Here is a 21758-nt window from a genome sequence, read left to right as displayed (position 1 = left end):
TCCCTGGGCTTACGTGAGTAAAATAAGAACTTGGTTCACATAAATGAACCTGTAAAGAAATCCAACCATGGGCTCTACTACTAAACCCAGACCTGAAGAATGTCTAAGCAGTTCTCTCCTTTCAATGATAGCAGGGAAAAGATCATAACATCAGCTATGACATGATTTGAAGCAGGTAGGAAGAGGATTAAGTTCTCCAACCATTATAATTATTTTTAAAAGAATATCAAACTTTAGCGGAAGGAAAGTTAACTTTGCTTGGAGGGAGTCAGAGCAGACTAACGCCATTTCAGTGATACTAATGGCAGCTAGATGGTGCAGTGGAGTGAGAAGACTCATTTTTATGAGTCCAAATCTGACCTCAAACAATTATCAGCTGTGCGACTCTGGGCAAGTCACTTAACCTGGTTTGTCTTAGTTTCCTCATCTGTAAAATGAGTTGGAGAAGGAAATGGAAAACCACTCCAGTATCTTTATCAAGAAAAACTCAAATCAGGTCATGAAGAGTCAGACATGACAGAAAAATGACTGAACAGTAACAACAAAATGGAAAGAGAATTTATTCTTTGGGAGAGCTAGAGACTTCTACAAAAAGTTTCTGAATGACACAATGGAGCCAAGACTTGAAAGGGATATTTGTCTGAAAGGATATGTCATATCTTTAAAAATTAAAACAAATCAAACTAAAACCATAACAGAAATATTTTTGTACACCAAAACAAAAATTAATTTTCATTTATTATTTGACATTGTAAAATTCCTTCATATCATACCTTATCACCCTTCTTTACTGTTCTTGTTGTCAATTTGCTGATGGCTTTCTTGGCTGCATCTCCAAGGCGACGCTATAAAAATTGAAAAGAAAAAAACAGGTATTAAAATGTCAAGATTTCAAACAATTTTTTCTTTTAAATAATTTAATTTGTCCAGGTACTAATATCCTGCCTCACTCTCTCTGCCACATCATTCAGGTCTCAGAGAAGAAGATTCCTAAAAGGGTTCCAAATTTAGAAATGGGCAGCAGCCAGATTCTAGGAGTCAAATAAAGGCAGAACTGATCACTTGTCTTGCGCTGGAGTGACATCAGACACCCCAAAGAAGTGAAAATTTCTACAGCATTATTAAGGAAATCAAGGAAATTAAGTGTCAAGAGTTACCACTGCATAGAAGTCTGTCTGGATTTTGTTTTTGGATTCAAAATACTATGCCACGTAAAATACTTTTTTTTGATATTATAAGAACTCCTAACACTATCCTAAACTCCATGAATTATATTACTTTCATTCCAAGATGGTGACATTAATCGCTATTATATAAATAAACCTTGTTTTCGTAAAATGAAATTCCTCACACTCAGATTCTTTCCCATCAGAAGCCACCCTCACTCATGATTTCTAAACACTGTGTGAGCCCTTTCTCTAATACTTTTTCCAAACCTCTCAAGATGCAGTGGGCACGTCAGTCATTCTCATGTGAACAATCAAACTTGCTTTAATTTTCCGTAGCACTGTCCTCTCCTGGGTTCCTTTCCAATTCTTCTAATCTTTTTTTAAAGTTTCTTATGACACATCGGATATTGTCTAGGAGCCTTTATACCAATCCTTCTGAGATTATCTACTTTTGTAGGTTTAAACCACTGCCTTGTTTATTTGTTACAACAATCCTAGTAGATAGATGTTATTACTAATTTCATTTTACAAATGGAGAAAACTGAGGCAAAGAGAAGTTAAATGACTTACATAGGGTCACACAGCAAGTGAGTGTCTAAAGTTGCATTTGAACTCTGGTTTTCCTGACTCTAGGTCCAGTGCTTTATCTATTACATCACTTGTCTATATTGTTTTTGTGTTAGAAGAGCATTAACTTCTCAATTGCCTGGATCACAGGTACATAACTATACAAAGGATATTAACTAGGCTTTCATACAATTGAATAAATTCAAAAAGGAGAAAGACAAAGTATCATAGGAATAGCTGATGAGGAACAGAACACTTTCAGCCAAGGGGATTAGAAAAGGCAGAATCTATGCCAAGTGTTGATGGAAGATGAGGAATTTTTAAGGAAGCAATTACATTCCAAGCACCAGGAGACATATTGTGGAAATACATGGATGCCAGTGATGACGTCTGGTTTGGGGAATATAGTTTGACTGAAATAGATTAGATGAGAGAGAAGAACATGAAACAAAAGTAGAGAGGTAGGCTGATTCCAAGTCTAGCACTTTAGACAGGTGGGAAACCTGCAGCCTTGAGGCCACATGTAGCCCTCTAGGTCCTCAAGTACAACCCTTTGCCTGAATCCAAACTTCACAGAACAAAAGGCCAAACTTAAATAAGTAATAATAAATAGAGTAATAAATTTAGAAGCTTAAATAAGAAGCTTTTACTTTATTCATGAGGTAATTGAGAGCCAATGAAGATATTTGAGCATGGTAAGGACATGGTGCCTTAGGAAAATAATTTTGGAAGCTATGTAAATGATAATTTGGAGAGAGACTGAAGGGAGACCAATGAGGAGGCTACTATAATAATGTGGGTGAGAGGTTATGAGAGTTTGAACTACAATAATATCAACTGGAGTAGAAAGATAGGGATGGATGCAAGGGATGTCATGAAGGTGGAATCTAAAGAGCTTACCAAATGACTGGCTATGGGGGGGATAAGAGAGGGAAGAATCAAAGGTAACTTAGGTTTTACACCTGATGGAGGTACTATTGACAATAAATGCTGAGTATTGTGATGTTGGCAAAATATGAAGCTATGCAGGTGGAGCATGCAAATAAAGTGGCAGGAATAGAGTTTAGAGAGAGATGGGGGATTTTACATACACGCTCTTGCATGTGTACATATAATACAGACATACACATATATTCACATGTACATATATACTGTCACACACATACATACCCCCACAGAGTCACCTTGAAGAGATAATAATGGAATTTATGAAAGATTACTAAAGTAGAGAGAGAAGAGGACAGGGTACTGGGGGACATATGTTTTTAAGGATACAGATGATGACCCTGGAAAAAGCCAGCTCCTGACAGGGATATGAAACTCCCTGGAACACACTTTTTCCTGTTCAGGCCTGCCATGAAAGCTTCCTGAGGCCCCCCAAGACATGGAGACATTGGCTATCATAAAGTTGGAACCTTGAACCTTCTAATACCTGCCTCTTTGGTGAAATTCTCCTTATCTACTGATACTGTGCCCAGAATTAACTCCTAGTAGTTAACATACTCTTATCCCTCCCTCCCCATCCCAGTCGTACTAAGACCCAACTGCCAAAGAATTCCACCACCTAACTGTTGCTATCTGTTCTGTCATTCCTATCCACCCCGCCCTGCACTGTGCCCTCTAGAATGCCTGTCCAATAATTAAACTTTCTCTTATGTTGACTTTCATGCTTGCTTCTTCCATCTTCTGTCACTCACTAATATTTGGCTCCCTCTGGAAATACTGCATCCCTAGCAACCCTTCCCAGTAAGGAACGTCCTTTCTCTCACTGATTATGGTAGGGGAGTCAGGATACTCCTTGTTCATCATTGTACTTCCACACATTTCTACCACTATTGGTCAGTAATTTCTTCCATGAGGTTCACTGAGATTCATGCTATCCAAATTTAAGTTCCAGTCCAGATGCTGGTGGCCATTATCAACTGACAACCACCATCCTCTCCATAACCCCACACTACCCCAGAAATTCTTCCTTATTTATCTCAATTCTTGTCATAATATTAGGGGTCTTCAACACAAATAGGGAGGTTCCTTCAAATATCCTAACTTCCCTGTTCCTCAATCTCTTCAACTCCTACAACCTCTGTTCTACTTCCACTCCACACAGGGATGGTCACACCATTGTTCCTACCATCACCCCAAAGCTTTCCACTTTAATATTTAAGAACCACAAAATTCCTTTATGGCATCATAGTCTTTCACCATTCCATCTTTTTTTTGTGGTAGGCCCCTAAACCTGTTCTTCAGATTCACCATGTCCTTCAATTTCTTTACCTTTCAGTACTTTCCCAGACCTCCCTGTACTGGTTACATTCTCCTCCTTCCCAACCTTGATATCAATACCAGTTTCACTCTACAGTATGTTCTAACCTTGAATTCTTTACCAATCTTCTTGCCAAAATTCAACCCTGAATTAACCCCCTTATCCACATCCTTTGCTCCTATTTACATATTGCTGAAGGAAGTTATAATACCATGCTAACTGGATCAGTGGACCTTTGCAAGATTTACACTATTTAATCTTAACTGGGTCCGCAGTGGTAAAAGGAAATGCTTCAGTTCCTTCTTAACCAATTCTCTATCCCATTCACTGAAGCAGTTGTTTCAAACCTTCTCTTCTCTACTTGACACTTCCATAGCATTCCTCCCCCAGGCCTCTCAATAGAGGACCATGTTTCATATTTCACCCCTCCTCCTCAAAATTAGGATAACATAGACAAAATCCAAGGGCTCCACTACTTTTTTCCTTTATCTTATATTACTTTGGCTCAATCTCCTACTCATTCCTCCTTCATTCCAGTCTCTGATGAAGAAGTGGCCCTAGTCCCTGTCCAGTGCCAACATTATCTATGTGTACCCTTGATACAATCTTCTTCTGTCTTTTCTAGAAGATTCCCCCAATCTTTCTCTAATCTTCAATCTCTCCTTATCTATTGGGGCTTTCTTTATGGCATATAAACACTATTTAATCTCAACTGGGTCCTCAGTGGTAAAAGGAAATGCTTCAATTCTTTCTTAACCAATTTTCTATCCCATTCACTGGAGCAGTTGTTTCAAACCTTCTCTTCTCTATTTGACACTTCCACAGCATTCCTCCCAGAAACATACCCATATCTCCTTCTTTCTTAATAACTAGACCTTACTATTTCCACTAGCTACCAACCTATATCCTTCTTTGCCTTCTCTGTTCAACTCCTTGAAAAAGACTCCTTGGTGCCCTCTCTTCCTCTTCCCTCACTCTATTCTAAGTCCTCTGCAATCCGGCTTTCAAATCCATTATTCAACTGAAGTTGTTCTCTCCAAAATTTCCAATGATCTCTTTTTCTCCACCAAGGATCTCTTAATCACTAAATCTAATGTATCTCTCAATCTTAATTTTTTTTTTACCTTGCTGCAGCATTTGATGCTGTAGATTAAATGTCTTTCCTGAATAATCTCTTCTCCTTTCTGGGTTCTCATGATACCACTTTTCTCTTGGTTCAACTCATACCTGTTTGTTCCTTTACAGTTTCCTTTGCTGGATCTTCACCCCTATCATGCTTGATTACTGTGGGTGTCTTCCAGATTTCTGTCCTGAGCAATCTTTGCCTCTTACTTGGTGAGCTTATTTTCCATGGCTTCAGCTATCATTTCTATGCAGAAGACTGCTAGATCTATATATTAAGTCTTAGTCTCTCTTCTGAGCTCTAGTACACAACACAAGTATTTAATAAAGATTTTGAACATGATATGTCACAGGCAGCTCAAATTCAACATGTGCAAAACAGAACTCTTTAGTCTCCTCCCCCTTCACTAACCCCATTCCTCTTCCAAAATGCCTTACTACTGTCAATGGCATCATTATCTTCCCAATCACCCAGTTTTGTAACTTTGGTGTCATTCTCAACTTTTATTGTCACACCACAAATCCAATCAGTTGTCAAATCTTGTCATCTTTACCTTTACAACATGTCTCATTTGTGTCCCCTTTTCTATACTCACATAGCCCCCACCCTAATTCACATTCTCATCAACTCCTGCTTTGACTTTGTAATAGTTTCCTAATTGGCCTTCCCGCTGCAAGTCTCTCCACTCCAATACACCCTTCACCTGGGTGCCAAAGTGATTTTTTTCTCAAGTACAGGTCTGACCATGTTACCCCTCTACTCAAACTCTAGTGGCTTCACATCACTTCTATAAATTCTTCTATTTGACATTTAAAGCTCTTTACAACCTGGTCTCTTCCTACATTTCTGGTCTTCTTATATATTACCTCCTTCTTATACTGCATAATGTGGCCATGTTGGCTACTTGCTGCTCTTTATATGAGACATACCATTCTCCTGTCTGTGTTTCTGCCTGGGCTGTCACTCATTCCTAGAATTCCCTTTTTCACCACTGCCTCTTAGAATTTTCTAACTTTCTTCAAGAATTACCTCAAATATTACCTTTCACAGATCATTCCTGGTTCCCCTAGCTGCTAATCTCTTCCTTTCTAAAATTACCTTCCATCTATACTGAATGCATCCTGGATGTATCTATTTAACACCCCATTAAAACGAAGTAAAGTAAAAAACTTGAAGGCTTGATTACTTTTTCTTTGTATCTCCAGTGCTTAGCATAAAACTTGGCTCTTAGTAAGCACTTAATAAATGCTTGTGGAAAGACTGAACTGGCAAAAAAAAAATCTCTCTGAAAACCTGAAGAATGGTTAGGAAGGTAGGAGAACCAAGAAAGAACAATGTCATAGAAATCAAGGGAAGAAGTATATTCAGGAGGAAGAGGTAGTTAAGAGAGCTGAATCTACAAAAAGGACAAGTATGAAGGCAGAAAAATTACTGGCAACATTTCATAGAGCAATGTCAGCAGTATAGTGGAATTGGGTTAGTTTCAGTGAGGATGAGAGGCAGTGTTGGAAGAAGACTTCCTAAGTAGACAAGTTTTTAGGCAGCAGTGAAGGAATTAGTGGATAGGAAGAGAATGAAAATAAGAAAGAGAGAAAGGGAAAGATCAATGGGACAAGCTCCTGAAGAAGACAAGAAGGGATAGGATAAAAAGACATAAGTAGAAATGCATGCCTTGGAAAAAGAAAGTGCTGCCTCATCCTCTGAGACAAAAGCACAGAAGAAAAGGACAGGTAAATATCTAGAAAGGTTTTGAAACCAGCAGATCATGCACGCCTCTATTTTCAGTAAAGAAGGAAGAAACAAAGTCATCTGATGAGTGGGGAGGGTGAGGAAGACATCAGAGGTCTAAAGAGAAGGACTGGATTCCCCAGAATCTGGGGAATGTGACAGAGACAAACAAGATGACTTCCATCCAGCAGTAAGGGCCCAGTATGGGCAGCCAACATGAATCTTCAGTGGACCCAGCTGGCATGGTTCCATGATTTTCTCTAGCAGCTTCATTCCGCTACTTGGGAATGAATGGAGAAGATGGAAGGTTAAAGAGTTCTGGAGAGTGAAGTGAAGAAGGACAAGAAGGAAACCAAGATTAGATAATAGTGACTTGTTAAAATGCTTAATTAAAAGGTAAAGACTGAAAGAAAGTGAGGCCAGAACGGAGGGGATAGAACGGGAGAATTAGGGGATTATGGGAACAAAGGTGGGAATTAGGGGATTATGAGGACAAAGAACAGGTGTAAAAGGGAGGCAGAAGGGAGGCTGAAAAGTTTTAGGTGACAATGAGGTTAAGGTATAACTATTTCCTTGAGTGGCTGAGTGGAGATGGAGGTCTTGGGAGCTGACAAGTGAAGTTGGAGGCCAGGGTACTTGAAGAGTCATCAATATGAATACTTTAGCTAAAACATTCTATATGTGATTGACTGATTGTAGGATAAAGAATATTTAATATGCATTACTGTATAAAGGAATGTTGATTTTAGCAGTCAGAAAATATTTAACTTGAACAAAGCTGGACTAGGAATAAAGATTATCTTATGTTAGCTATAAAAACTAAATTTATTTTTAAACAGGAAGAAAAACACTTAGATTACTCTAAATGTTTACTTACTGTAGTACTAACAATTTGTTCTAAGCCAATTTAGAATGGCTTATTTACTAGATGGTTGATAGGAGAGAGAGACAGGTCATTCTGAATGGAAAAGGCATTGTTTCTGCAGTTCAGAAACCATAACATCACACAGAAACAGAATGTGTGCGTGTGCATGTGTGAGTGTTCACACTCACCAACTAACTATGTAGGAGCTAGTTTTTCTCCTTTTTAAACAGCTAGTAATGTGACATCTAAGGCTGTTGCAAGTTATTTTCTTAAATGAATCTGTCATTTCCGTTCCTCTGTATCTTAAATTTATTTTGTATCTACTTTTGTATGTACCTGTCTCCTCTTATACAATGGACAGGTAGAAGCTGTCCATTTTAGTTTTTGGATTGCATTGCTTGTAACTAGATTCTGGAGTTGGGAAGGACTCAGAGACTGACAAATTCCCTCATTCTACAGATGAATAAATTGAGGCCTGGGAAGATTAATAGACTAGTAGCTCAACGTCATAAAGACAGTAACTGTCAGTGGCAGAATTTGAACTCAGGTCTTCTGATTCCAGAGTCAGGGTTCTTTGTCAGGAAGATCTAAGTTCAAGTCTGACCCTCAGATATTTACTAGGAAAGTCATTTAACCTGTTTGCCTCAGTTTTCTCAACTATAAAATGAGGATAATACACATAGCTCATAGGGTTGCTGTGAGGATCAAATAAGGTAACTATCAAGTCAGCATCTGGCACACAGTAAGTGTTCTAAGCATTAGTTTATTAATCTTATTACCATCATTAATACAATGGCACTAATAAATGCTTACTGACTGATTTTTGACATTTTTCTTAATGTGCAGCTTCCTTTGTACATAAAAAAATATTTATTTAAAAGAATGAACTGCAATTGATAGTACTGTGAACCCTTATTTACTCTCTAAGATTTTATTAAGCACCTACTTTCTGCAGACTATCACTTTAAAGGCTAATGAAGAGGACAACAAAAAAAAAAGAAAAGAAAACCTCTTTGCTTGAGTAGTTTACAATGGAATCTTAGAGATAAGACATATGGACATCAAATACCTAGAGAACAATTATAGAAGGATCAGAATTTAAGAATACTTGGAAGGATCAAGTTGTGTCAACTGATGTAACAGGTTTTTTTTTTTTTTAACTCATAAGGCAAAGAAATAGAGACAGTAGGATGAAATTTCTTTCAAAGCAAAATAAAATGTATAATTATTTGTATTTAAAGTGCATTTGCATAGATATGAGAAATAATACAAATTATAAAAACTTTGTGCATCAATTGATGCGCCTGGTTCTCCTAGTGTCATAAAGCAACATACAAGTAGGTGAAGTTCTTTATGCAGAAAGCAAATTCAGTGATTTTCAAACAGTTAAAAATTTACATTCCCAACTAATAAAACATACTTTTTCATACCAAAAGTAAAAATCAAACTGAATATATAAATGTAGGAGAGGAGTTTTTGGGTATTTATAGCAAATTAATCTTAATCAACAAATGTTTTGATACTACCTATTATATACGAGGGGCAACTAGGTGGTAAGTGGTGCAATGGCTGGACCTGGAGTCAGGAAGACCTATTTTTCTTTGTGAGTTCAAATCTAGTTTCAGACACTTACTAGTTGTGTAAACCTGGGCAAGTCACTTAATCCTGTTTGTTTTAGTTTCCTCATCATAAAATGAACTGGAGTAGCAAATGGCAAATCAGTTCAGTATCTTTGTCAAGGAAACCCCAATAAGGTCATGAAGAGTCAGATAGGACTGAAATATGACTAACTAACAACATTATATATCTAAGACTCTGCATGGGGAGAGGGTGGGTACAACAACAAAGTACGGCAGGGACTACTTTTATAGGCCTCACAGGCTAGAAGAACAAGTTGGATATGGGCACAAATAATTGTAACAGAAATCAAGATATAAAAGGACAGTAAGTCAGGTACAAAGAGCTATGAGACTTTTAAAAAGGATGAAGTCATTTCTGGTTTTGGGGAAAATCAAGGAATGCCTCAAGAATAAAGCACTTGATCTGGACTTGCAAACTCTGAATAGGAGCTGAGCAGGTGGATCTAGTAAGTAAAGAAACAGCTTGTGCAAACATAAAGTCAGGAAAACATGGGTTATGCTAAAGGAATAGTGATTATCTGAGTTTGGTTAGACACAGGTAACAAGAAAGGAGGTGATGGTGGGTGCTAAGGCTGTAAAGGGATGATGGGGTTAAATTGTGGAGAGCTTTAAGTGTAGACAAAAGAGTATGGATTTTATTCGATTACCAATAAGGAGTCACTGAAAGTCTGAAGAGGAAAGTGTGTTTTTAGGCAGATTAATTGAGACTGAAAAAAAGAACTTTATTAACATTAGTTGAATGGAAACGAACCCAGTATTATCTAATTGCCTCATACAAGAAAGAAGTCAAAATTCCCAGGGGTTTTCACGGGATGACTAGCTGTATGCTTTCCATTTGGAATTCCCCCTAATGAGAAGAGGAAAATGTTTTCTTCCCACCTTGTCATATAAAAAGTCCATTTTCAAAGGAATTCTCCCTTTTCTCCAACAAGAAAAACTTATTCTATTTCAGTGAGTTGAAGACTCGTTTCTAAATTCTCTGAAAACCACACACATACACTCCTATGTGTCATGTCCTAGCCTTAAGAAATATGTTTGAAAGTTCTGTTTAAGTATATTTGAAAAGTATTTATTCAAAACCAGGATTTAAAAATCACTTTCATTAAGGGGAAATTAAAAGTGCAGGCCTTGATACTGCCTCAACAACAGATAAAAGGAGATTTACTTCTCTATACTAAGGGATACTTTGGGATACTTTAGGAAAGAGGATACCAGAAACAAAAAATAATTCATAAACAATAAAAAATGAAAATTTTAGAAAACTGAGACAAATTTCTGGATTAGATTCATCTTTACATCTAAAATTAAGAAAACAAATTAGAGACGTTTAATTTTACTTCGGCCATTATCTGATGTATGGTAAATTTCAAAATCTTTATGATAAAGCTTTCCAGTGTTCCTACAGAATAGCAAAACATTAAACCTGAATACTGAACAAAATCACCAAAATTTATCATTTCTACTCCCCTTCTATCACATACAAAATCCTTTCTATTCTCAACTGGGTTGCAGTACCTTAAAAGGTTTTTCTTGACCCTATTCCCCCCAATTTCATTTTGCAGTAGATTTGGCATAAAAAAAAAATCTGCTTCACAATGACAATTTGTCAGGGGAAGTCTAGCTTTGAACTCACTTCTCCTACTGCTAACAGTCCTGGCTTCTCCTTTACAATACCCAAGTGTATTAAACAGAGCCTAGCTGCTGCCACTTTCTCATTAAACTTTGATAAGCTAAGCTTTTTAAACCACATAAAATTTTCATCATCTTTCTTCTGACCTTTGGAAAAACTAAAAGAGGGGAAAAGGTCATAAAATTACTTTGCAGTGGAGTGATAGGGCTTTCAAAGGAGTCTACAATTGGTTGCAAAACAAATACCCTAAAATAAATTCTGTACTTTTGTGGCCTGTACCAGATGGCAATTATATTTAATCCTTCATCATCCAGAGGCACCACACTGAGTGCTAATTAAAGTACTATCACAGAACGACAGACTTCTGGGACAAACCATGAAGTTTTTTCAAAGCTTTCTGGGATCGACTGCATCCCACCCACTGTTTGGGCTTCTACGGTTAAGACAAAATTTCTACCTCTGCTCCTAATAAATTTACCTTCAGGGAATGATTCTACAGAATGAAAAGTTCCCCACTCTTGTTTGTAGAATTAAAATTAAGTTACCCAAATTCTCCATCCAAGTTGATGGGAGTAAGGAGCAAACTATATGCATTATAGTAAAACACAACCCACTCAATGCCTCAGTAGATGGTCAGAATGTGAACTTTCATGGCCAAAAAGCTTTATCACTTGGTAACCAATCTATTAAGGAGACTCTCTGAACCAAGTTGTGTTTGGATGACTGACACACAACAATCCATCACTGAGACAATATTTTTAAGACTTTGATATTTAGTAGACCCTACTAGATCTTGTGCTCCATTGGAATAGCCTCTTGAGAACTCAGAGTTGTCTTCATGCCACAATAAGGCATCCGAAAAGAAGTTTTCATAGAAACCAAAAATAAATCCAAGAGAGTCTCCTGTCTTTAACTTTTCTAACCAAAATAAAAAGCACCTCCTCCAACCTACTTTTAATGAATACTTATCTATTGTAAAGAAAAACAAAAACAAAATATGCATATTTTCATAGATAAATGGTTAAAATGAGCATTAAAAATAGCTTCTGATCTATGACAAATTTAGAATACATCTTAATCTGCCATAACTGATGAAGTATCTAGGAACAAAGCACTGCCTATTTGGGTATCTTTTTTATCCATTTACTATACCTATCTTGTGAAATGCAGTTCATTTTAACTAGTCTTTATTTCTAAGCTGACTGCCTTGATTCTGAAATGCTATGGGAGAACATATCTTTCTATTCAATGTTAAGTGTGACTTTTTAGGCAGACTAATGAATCTATTCAAGAGATAAGTTCAAATCTAACCACCACATGAGAGTTTAGACATGGATCTTTTGACTTGATTTTGGTTAGGATCTATATTAAAACTTATAACTTCTATGCTGTCTGTTAGTTTCCCCAAGAAAGCTCTTAGTGACTATATCCCCACAATAACTCTCATATCTATCTCCCTTTTCTAAAAAAGTTATTTATTTACTTTTAGTTTTCAATATTAATTTCCACAAGATTTTGAGTTCCAAATTTTCTCCCCATCTCTCGCCTCCCCCCATCCCAAGACACTATGCATTCTGATCATCTCTTCCTTCTATCATACCCCTCCCTTCCCTTATCCCTATCTCCTCTATTTTCTAGTAGGGCAAGATAGATTTCTATACCTCATTATCTGTATTTCTATTTCCCAGTTTCATGTAAAATCAATTTTTAACATTTGTTTTTAAAACTTTGAGTTCCAACTTCTCTCCCTTCCTCCCTCCCCACCAATCCCCACTGAGAAGGTAAGTAATTCGATATAGGTTATATAGGTGTAGCTATGCAAAAGACCCATAAAAGTCATGTTGTGAAAGACTATATTTCCCTCCATCCTTTCCTGCCCCCATTTATTCTATTCTCTCTTTTGACCTTGTCCCTCCCCAAAAGTGTTTACTCCTAATTACTCCCTCCTCTCATTTGCCCTCCTTCCTATCATCCCTGCCACCCCACTTATCCTCTTCTCCCCTACTTTCTTGTAGTGTAATACAGATTTTCATACCAAATTGAGCATGCATGTTATTCTCTCCTTAAACCAAATGTAATGGAAGTAAGCTTCAGTTTTTCTCTCTCACCTCCCCCCTTTCCCCCTCCATTGAAAAAATTTTTCTTGCCTCTTTTATGAGAGATAATTTGTCCCATTCCATTTCTCCCCTTCTCCTCCCAATATATTCCTCTCTCACTCCTTTATATTATTATTTTAGATATCATTCCTTCCTATTCAACTCCCTCTCTGCCCTCTATCTATATATATAAATATATAATCCCTCCAAATACCCAATACTGTCTCAAGAGTTATAAATATGATCTTTCCATGTAGGAATGTAAACAGTTCAACTTTAGTAAGTCCCTTATGATTTCTCTTTCCTGTTTACCTTTTCATGCTTTTCTTGATTCTTGTGTTTGAAAGTCAAATATTCTATTCAGCTTTGATCTTTTCATCAAGAATGCTTGAAAGTCCTCTATTTCATTGAATGACCATTTTCCCCCTGAAATATTATACTCAGTTTTGTTGGGTAGGTGATTCTTGGTTTTAATCCTAGCTCCTTTGACTTCTAGAATATCATATTCCAAGCCCTTCAATCCCTTAATGTAGAAGCTGCTAGATCTTGTGTTATCCTGATTGAATTTCCACAATACTCAAATTGTTTCTTCTGGCTGCTTTCAATATTTTCTCCTTGATCTGGGAATTCTGGAATTTAGCTACAATGCTCCTAGGAGTTTTTCTTTTTGGATTTCTTTCAGGAGGTGATCGGTGGATTCTTTCAATATTTATTTCACCCTCTGGTTCTAGAATATCAGGGCAGTTTTCTTTGATAATTTCATGAAAGATGATGTCTAGGTTCTTTTTTTGATCATGGCTTTCAGGTAGTCCCATAATTTCTAAATTATCTCTCCTGGATCTATTTTCCAGGTCCGTTGTTTTTCCCATGAGATATTTTACATTGTCTGCTATTTTTTCATTCTTTTGAAGGTTTTGTTTTATAATTTCTTGAATTTTCATAAAGTCATTAGCTTCTATCTGCTCCATTATAATCTTTAAGGAATTATTTTCTTCAGTGAGCTTTTGGATCTTCTTTTCCATCTGGCCAATTTTGCTTTTTAGGGCATTCTTTTCCTCGTTGACTTTTTGGATCTCTTTTGCCATTTGGGTTAGTCTATTTTTTAAAGTGCTATTTTCTTCAGCATTTTTTGCATCTCTTTTAGCAAGCAGTTGACTCGTTTTTCATGATTTTCTTGCATCACTCTCATTTCTCTTCCCAGTTTTTGCTCTACTTCTCTTACTTGATTTTCAAAATCTCTTTTGAGTTCTTCCATGTCCTGAGACCAATTCATATTTTTCTTGGAGGCTTGGATAGAGGAATTTGACTCTGTTTTCTTCTGCTTGCATGCTTTGGTCTTCCTTGTCACCAAATTAAGATTCTATAGTCTGATTCTTTTTTTGGTTTTTGCTCATTTCCCCAGCCATTTACTTGACTTTTGAACTATTTGTCAAGGTAGATCTCTGCTTCCAGTGGGTCACTGGATCCCCACAGTGGCTGCAGCTGCCCCTGCTGCTGTGGCTGCCTCCAGTTCCTCCACACCTTTCTCCCTCACTGCCCCAGGGCTGGGGATGGACCACTCCACTTTTCTGCACTGGTTGCACAGACTTTTTCTACTGACCTTCCAATTTATCCTCAGAGTTTTGGGATCACAAAGTCTGGAAACCACCACAGGTGTGAGAGATTCAGTCCCCCCAAGGCCTACTCAGGTCCCCTCTATGCACTTGTGGCCCATACTGGACTGCACTTTGCTCCCAGGGTGGCACAACAGACACTTCCCAGTGACTTTCCAGGCTATCTTGGGCTGGAGATTTGCTTCACTCTGCCATTCTGTGGGTTCTGCAGTTCCAGAATTTGTTTAGAATTTGTTTTTTGCAGGTATTTGGCTGGGTTTGGTGGGAGTGCTCTAGAAAGTCTGTGCTGTTATTCTGCCATCTTGGCTCCACCCTCATATCCATCTCCTTTTATACACTTGCACTGCTACCACCCTAATTTAGGCCTTCATCATTTCTTAAATGAATTGGTATAAGAGTCTTTTTGGTTTCCCTATTTCTAGTCTTACCCCTCTCCAAATCATTCTGCTAAAATGCAGGGGTCAGACAATACATACCTTGCTCAAAACCTTAAGTTTTTTCTTATCAACGGGTAAGACACAGATGTCTTTGCTTGACATGTAAAAAGCTCTATATTAATCTGGATTTAATCCACCTTCTTAATCTTATTTTACAGTATCACCTCTAGCCTCAGTCTTCACCCTTGAGACTTCCCAAAAAACTCTGCATCAACTCTGAGTGCAGGTCACCTGCTTATGGTCTTTATCTTTGCTCCAGGGTGATCTAGTGGCCATTCCAGGATCACATCTACCTCAAATTGCCAGGTCCTACTTCCTGTCTGTACTCTCCCCAGCTATATCTTCCCATACTCTAGTCTGCTCTGAGTTGAGTCTCCCAGAACATAATATCATGACTTGCCCTGAGTTTAGATCTCAAAGGAGGGACCTGAAAAGTAATCACTTGCTTCTTTCAACATACCCTTCACCAACCACTGATTACTTTGCCAGGATTCATTTCTCAGTGGTTAGCATAATTCCATCATACTCTCTCCATTCCAGTGATTCTGACCCCTCTGGCTATCTCTGTACAAACCCTGTTCCCCAGCCCCCACTGGCTCTTCTCTTACTCCCATTCCCCTCAACTGTACCCTCCAAATATCCCCTACTAGATCTACCTACCTCTTTCACTGTGCTCTCTGGAATGCCTGTGCTATAGTTAACAAACTGGCTTTCATCTTAAATTCTACAATGTTCTTACTGCACAAATTTTCCTGGTTCTGCTCTCTTGACCCTGCATCATGAAATTCACTAAAGTCTACCCAGGTTTATCTGAATCCATTCCTTCTGTCATTTTTTTATGGCACAGTAGCATTCCATTATATTCATATACCATAATTTGTTCAGCTATTCTTCAAATGATGGATACACCTTTAATTTCCAGTTCTTTGCTACTTCAAAAAGAGTAACAATAAATACTTTTGTACTGATGGGTATTTTTCTTCTTTCTTTTATCGCTTTGGCATACAAGCCTAGTTACTAGTGGTGTTGCTTGGTTGAATGGTACTCAGTTTGGTGCCACTGGGGACACAGTTTCAGAATGTTTTCTACAGTAGATACAATTCACAGCTCAACCAGCAGTGTACTAATGTGCCTGTTTTCCTGTACGCCCTCCAATATTTATCATTTTCCTTTTCTGTCAATTTTGCCAATCTGATAGATGTGAGGTGGAACTTCAGAGTTGCTTTAATTTGCATTTTTCTATAGTAATTTGGAGCATTTTTTTCATATTGTGGTTGATAATATCTTTGAGAACTGCCTCTTCATACACTTTCACCACACATCGAATGGGAAATGGTTCTTACTCTTTATACAAAACTCTTTGCAGATCTTGGAAATGAGACATTTATCAGAGATATCTGCTTCAAATACTTTTTCCTAGTTAACTGTTTCGCTTCTCATAATAACTTGATTTTTCCTAGACTCTATGATTATAGGAATGATTAAAGGTTTCTGACAATTTAAAAAGGAAATGTGTGCAAGGGAATAACTACAAAAAAAGAAGCAATGTGACTTGACTGAGGGAGGAAGGAGCAAGAAGAGAACAGCAGTCTAAGGGAGTGTACCTAATCTGGGGAACAGCTGACCTATGAGATATGAATATGATGGAATATTACTATACATAAAAAATGACAGATGCAGCCAGAGAGCCATAGGCAGTATAAACCAGAAACACAGTAAAGTGAGCAGAACCAGGAGAACAACGAACACAAGCACAACACTGTCAAGAAAATGGCTTTTTGAGAGAATTAAGAATTCTGGCCAATGCAATGACTAACTATGTCTCCAGAGGACCCATGATGAAACATATTACCCACTTCATGATAGAAGGGTGATGGACTTAAGATAAAGAATGAGATATACTTTTTTGGACAGGTTCATTTATGGATTTCTATTGCTTGACCATTCACATTTATTAAAAGGGTTTTTTCTTTCCCACTAAGTTTTTTAATTGGAGGTGGGAGAGGTTACCAAGTGAGGTTCCTAGGTGCCCCCCCACCCCAAGAACCACTGAAATATTTTTTTAAAAATACAAGGAAGACAACAGAAGGAAGTTCAGAAGGAAGCAGAGACAAGCAGGACATTTTGAAAGTAATGTGTGGAAAAAACATACAATATGAAACAGATTCATAGTTTCACCTACCATCCTTTTTTTGTGTTATGATATATATATATATATATATACACACACACATATATTATACACACACACACATATATGTATGGAAATGTCTTTTTTGGTGTTTAAATTCAGAATTGAAAATAATATAAAATTTAAAAGGGAAGTAGAGAGCCAGGGTTCAGTTTGGACAGGTTATTCCAGACTTAACTGACTTTTTCCCCCCTTTTTGACATAGTTATTAGATTGGAGAATGAATGAATGAAAAAGTGTTAAATGCTTACCATGTGCTAAAATGCTTATCATGCGCTAAGCACTAGTGACACAAATATAAAAGCAAAGAAAGTCCTTTTCTTCAAAGAGCTTACACTCTAAATGGGAGAAGGAGAACTCATACATAGTAGAGAGGTAGGGAAGGAAGAGGGGCACTTTGTTTCAGAAAGTTATGGGGAAAAGTGAAAGGGGCTCTGGAGTAAGTAACCTGACACATTCTATCCAGGAAAAATGGTAGAGGCAATATGATCATATTGTGGTGCATGGTTCCAGAACAGTAGGGGGGTGGGGCATGGTTTTGGGGCACTTCCTCCATAAAGCCCTTGAGGCCCATAAGTGAAGAGGAAATGCAGTTAAGCACAGCTGAGAGTTTTCTCAAACAGCATCCAAGGAGAGACAGTTATCAATCACTGGGGATGCAGGGCAGAAGTTCCTAAAGGGCACATCATTTTGGGAAGTACACGGGCTCCAGGAACTTTCACTTACATTTTAACTACAGGCTTAACTACTATTATTAAAGAGCATACAAAAAGAAACATTTGTATGGCATTTTAAGCTTTCATATCCATTACTTTATTTGATCTAATTCTCAAAAGAGTCCTATGAGGCTGACAGAGAAAGGACGCCATCCCCATTTTGTAGATGAGGAAGATTGAGGCTCAGAGATTTTAAGTAAGTTGCTCCGGGCTTTTGATTAGTAAAAAGCAGAGACAGTAGCAGAATCTAAGCCTTATGAGGTTTTATCAAGTTGTCTTTCCAATATATTATGCTTACTCTTCAACTAACAGCATTACAGCTGTCTGAATCTAAATAATATAACAAATTAGGCAAAAAAGGCCTTATTTTCTTAAGGGTTATAACAGTTGAGATTCCTAAAGCAGTTTAGCGCTAGCTGGCCTCAGTCAGAAAGGGAAAGAAATCAGTTTGAGGGTTCATAATTGATAACTTATGTTATCAATGTGACTTCTGAGCACAGCACCCTATTAAAATTGCTTACTGAAAGGTTACCAATAATCCATTGCTAAATCTGATCCAGTTTTTTTAGGCCTTCATTGTCCTTGGCTGGTCTGCTGCATTTGGCACTGCTGACTACCTCTTCTTTCTAGAGATTCTCTGGCTTCCCTGGCACTATTCTTTCTTGGTTCTCTTCTTACTTGTCTATACCCTCTGTTACACTGGGTCAATTACAATTTTTAAAGGAGTTAATTTCTTCAGTATTTTTTGTACCTCTTTTTTACCACTTGGCCAATTCTGATTTTTAAGGAATTATTTTCTACAGTATTTTTATACTACTTTTACCATGCTATAATTTTCTTGCATAGTTCTCATTTGTTTTTCCAATCAATTCCTCTATTATTCTTATTTGAGTACTAAAAATAATTTATTTTGTCTTTTTTAAAAAAACTTAACACTTCTAGAAATTCTTCTTGGGCTTGTGTTCAATCTACATTTTTCTTCAAGGTTTTCCTTATAGATGTTTTCAAGTCATTGTCTTCATCCATGTGTCCTGAACTTCCTGTCTGCATAGTAATTGCCTTTTATGGTCATTTTTCCCCCTCATTTTTCTTAGGCTACTTACTGACTTCCAACTTTACATTATGTTGGAATCTGCTCACCTCTGGGGACAGAGGGAGGATGTTTGACCTAAGGTTCTTTTATGTCTTACTGCTGCTTTCACAATTCAGTCTGGCAGCCTGTAAGTTTTTGGTGCTTCCAAAGTGGTGTGATCCTGAGAGAAGTCTGTTCACTGCTCTCCTCTGCCTCTCTGTAAATTCCTGACCTAGTCTGGGTCTATTGGATGGTGTGTTACTGAGTTTCCATAGGCTGCTACTGAACTACTGGCACTCCCTCAGTTTTGGTCTCCTGTCCTAGTTTATTCCACTGCAGGAGTATGTGTGAGGTTAAAGTTAGAATTTAGTTTCCATTCTGCTCTTGGGCTCAGTCACACAGTTATGCCTCTGGAACTCATGCGCTTGCTCCTTAAATAGATAAGACCCCTGCTCCCTTGCAACTACAACAACTCCTCTCCATCCTGGAACTGGGCAATAGGTGACAGAGCTAGCAGCAGGCACCCGTTCTTGCTCCCAGTGCTAGTACAGGGGTCCTCTAGAATTCCTTTCTGTCCAGGTACTCAGTTCTGTTGCTGGGCTGCTCCCACCATAGCCTGCTGTTATTGCCATGTGCTGCTGTTCCACTATTCTATGCTCCTGGTGAGCCCCCATCACTCCAGTGTTTACAGACCTGTCTGTACTCCTGCTCTGGGCTGCAAAATAAGTCACTCTGACTTTCTTCTTGGCTTTCTTAATCAGAATTTGGTTTGATACATTTTTAGGTTGTTGTTCAAAGGGTGTGTTGGGAGATCTCAGCAAAAAATGTTGGCCTCTATTTAGCTCTCTTGACTCCACCTGTCCTCTTACCTGTCTGACTGATCCTTCTGTTGAATCATCACTCAAATCCCACCACTTAACTCTGACCAAAACTCTGTCCTCTGTCCTAGTCTATTCTATTGGTGATCTCATCAATTCACTTGGGTTTATTTTTATATATGAATACCAAGTTTATATATCCAGTCCTAGTCTCATTTCTGAACCCCAACTTTACAACTCCAACATGTCTGTTAAACCCCAACATGTCTGTTAAATATCTCAAATCCAACATGTCTAAAAATAGAACTCATCTTTCCCTCTAAACCAATCCCTCCTCCAAACTTTCCTATTTCTATTGAGGAAACTTCAAAGTCATCTTTGACTCTTCATTCTTCTCCCCTTCTCCCTCCCATCATAAAGTCTTGTTGATTCTACCTCTATGACATCTTACATATTTTCCTTTTTTCTATTCAGTCATGAACCCAGGTCTGGTCCTAATCACATTCTGCCTGGACTACTGCAATAACCTCCTGGCAGGTCTCCCTGTTTCAAAGTCTATTCTTTATCTGAAGCTATCCTCCACAAAGCTGTCAAAACAATTGTACTAAAGCAAAGGTCTAATGATGTTATTCCTTTGATCAAAAATCGAGCATCTTCTTGCCTACAGGACAAAATACAAATGTCTCAATCTGGTATGTGAATGCACTGATAACGTGTATAGATTTCTTTATTATTATGATGATTTGGCTTTCTGGTATCTGAATCAATATTTTGGTTTAGTCTTTGAGGAAGAGAGTTCATATTTTGTGAATTTACCTTGGAAATATGTATGCATATCCATAGCTGGATATTATACCATCCCAGATTAAGTCATATCACTCCCTTTTCCAGATTCAATGTTCCAATCAAACCGCCTCTGGAGGTGGGGAACAGGTGGCCTAATAGATCCTTGGGTGGGGCTTTTTGACTGAGTCCAAATTTTACAGAACAAATCCTTTTGTTAAGGAGATTAGTTTTGTGAAGTTTTTATTCAAAGGGCTGCACTTGAGGACCTAGAGGGTCACATGTGCCTTGAGGCCACAGGTTCCCCACCTCTGCAGCCAGGACCCAACAGTCTACCTCTCATCTCCACTTTCTTACCTTTGCAAAGGCTGTCCCAGCCCAACACTCCCCCTTCCTCTGACACTCCTTCATGTCTCACTTCAGATGCCACAAAGCCTTCCCTGTTAGTGCCTGATTCTCTCCCACCTCACCTTGGCCTCTTAGAGCCTTGCTCAAATAACATCTTCCTGAGGCCTTTCCTGATCCTCTAAGCAGCCAGTGCTCCTCCTTCCCCTACTTAAAAATTACCTAGTAATTGACTTTACATATGCTTATTTATGTAGACGCTTTCTCCCCAAATAAAATGTAAGCTCCTTGGGGACAGGTACTGGTTTTTTTTGTTTTTTTGTTTTGGTTTTTGCATTCTAAGAGTGTCTGGCACATAGTAAGCACTCAACAGAAGATTGATTGATTGATTTTTCATGAAATTATCTTCTATTTAATTATCTATTTGCATTTGTATTCTCCAACAGGACACAAATACTGGTCAGGAGGATTATTTGTTATTTGTTTTTGAACAAATTTTGTACATAGAAATTACTTGATACATGTTTGTTAAACTGAATTGTTGATATAGTACAAAGATCTGGAGTCTGAAGACCTGGGTTCAAGTTCTGACTCTAGCCCTTACTGGTGGTATGAATTCCTGTACGTTATTCTGAACTTCATTTCCCTTGTCTGTACAATGAAGAAGTTAAACTAGAATTATTTCTGTCTTTTCAGCTCTAA

At 37.9% G+C, this 21758-nt stretch overlaps 1 protein-coding gene across 4 annotated transcripts in view; it reads right to left on the bottom strand.

Moving 5' to 3' along the window:
* The window catches only part of RNF130 (ring finger protein 130), a 131334-nt gene that overhangs the window by 44897 nt on the left and 64679 nt on the right, over positions 1 to 21758 (bottom strand). For all 4 annotated transcript variants that reach the window (XM_072631256.1, XM_072631255.1, XM_072631257.1 and 1 more), the window contains exon 4: positions 774 to 845. In XM_072631256.1, the coding sequence (XP_072487357.1) occupies positions 774 to 845 (72 nt within the window). The remainder of the gene's footprint in view (positions 1 to 773; positions 846 to 21758) is intronic.

The sequence above is a fragment of the Notamacropus eugenii genome, chromosome 1 (assembly GCF_028372415.1).
Source record: "Notamacropus eugenii isolate mMacEug1 chromosome 1, mMacEug1.pri_v2, whole genome shotgun sequence".
NCBI lineage: Eukaryota > Metazoa > Chordata > Mammalia > Diprotodontia > Macropodidae > Notamacropus > Notamacropus eugenii.
The sequence above is the reverse complement of the archived record's forward strand: the minus strand, read 5'-3'. Positions and strand labels throughout refer to the sequence as shown.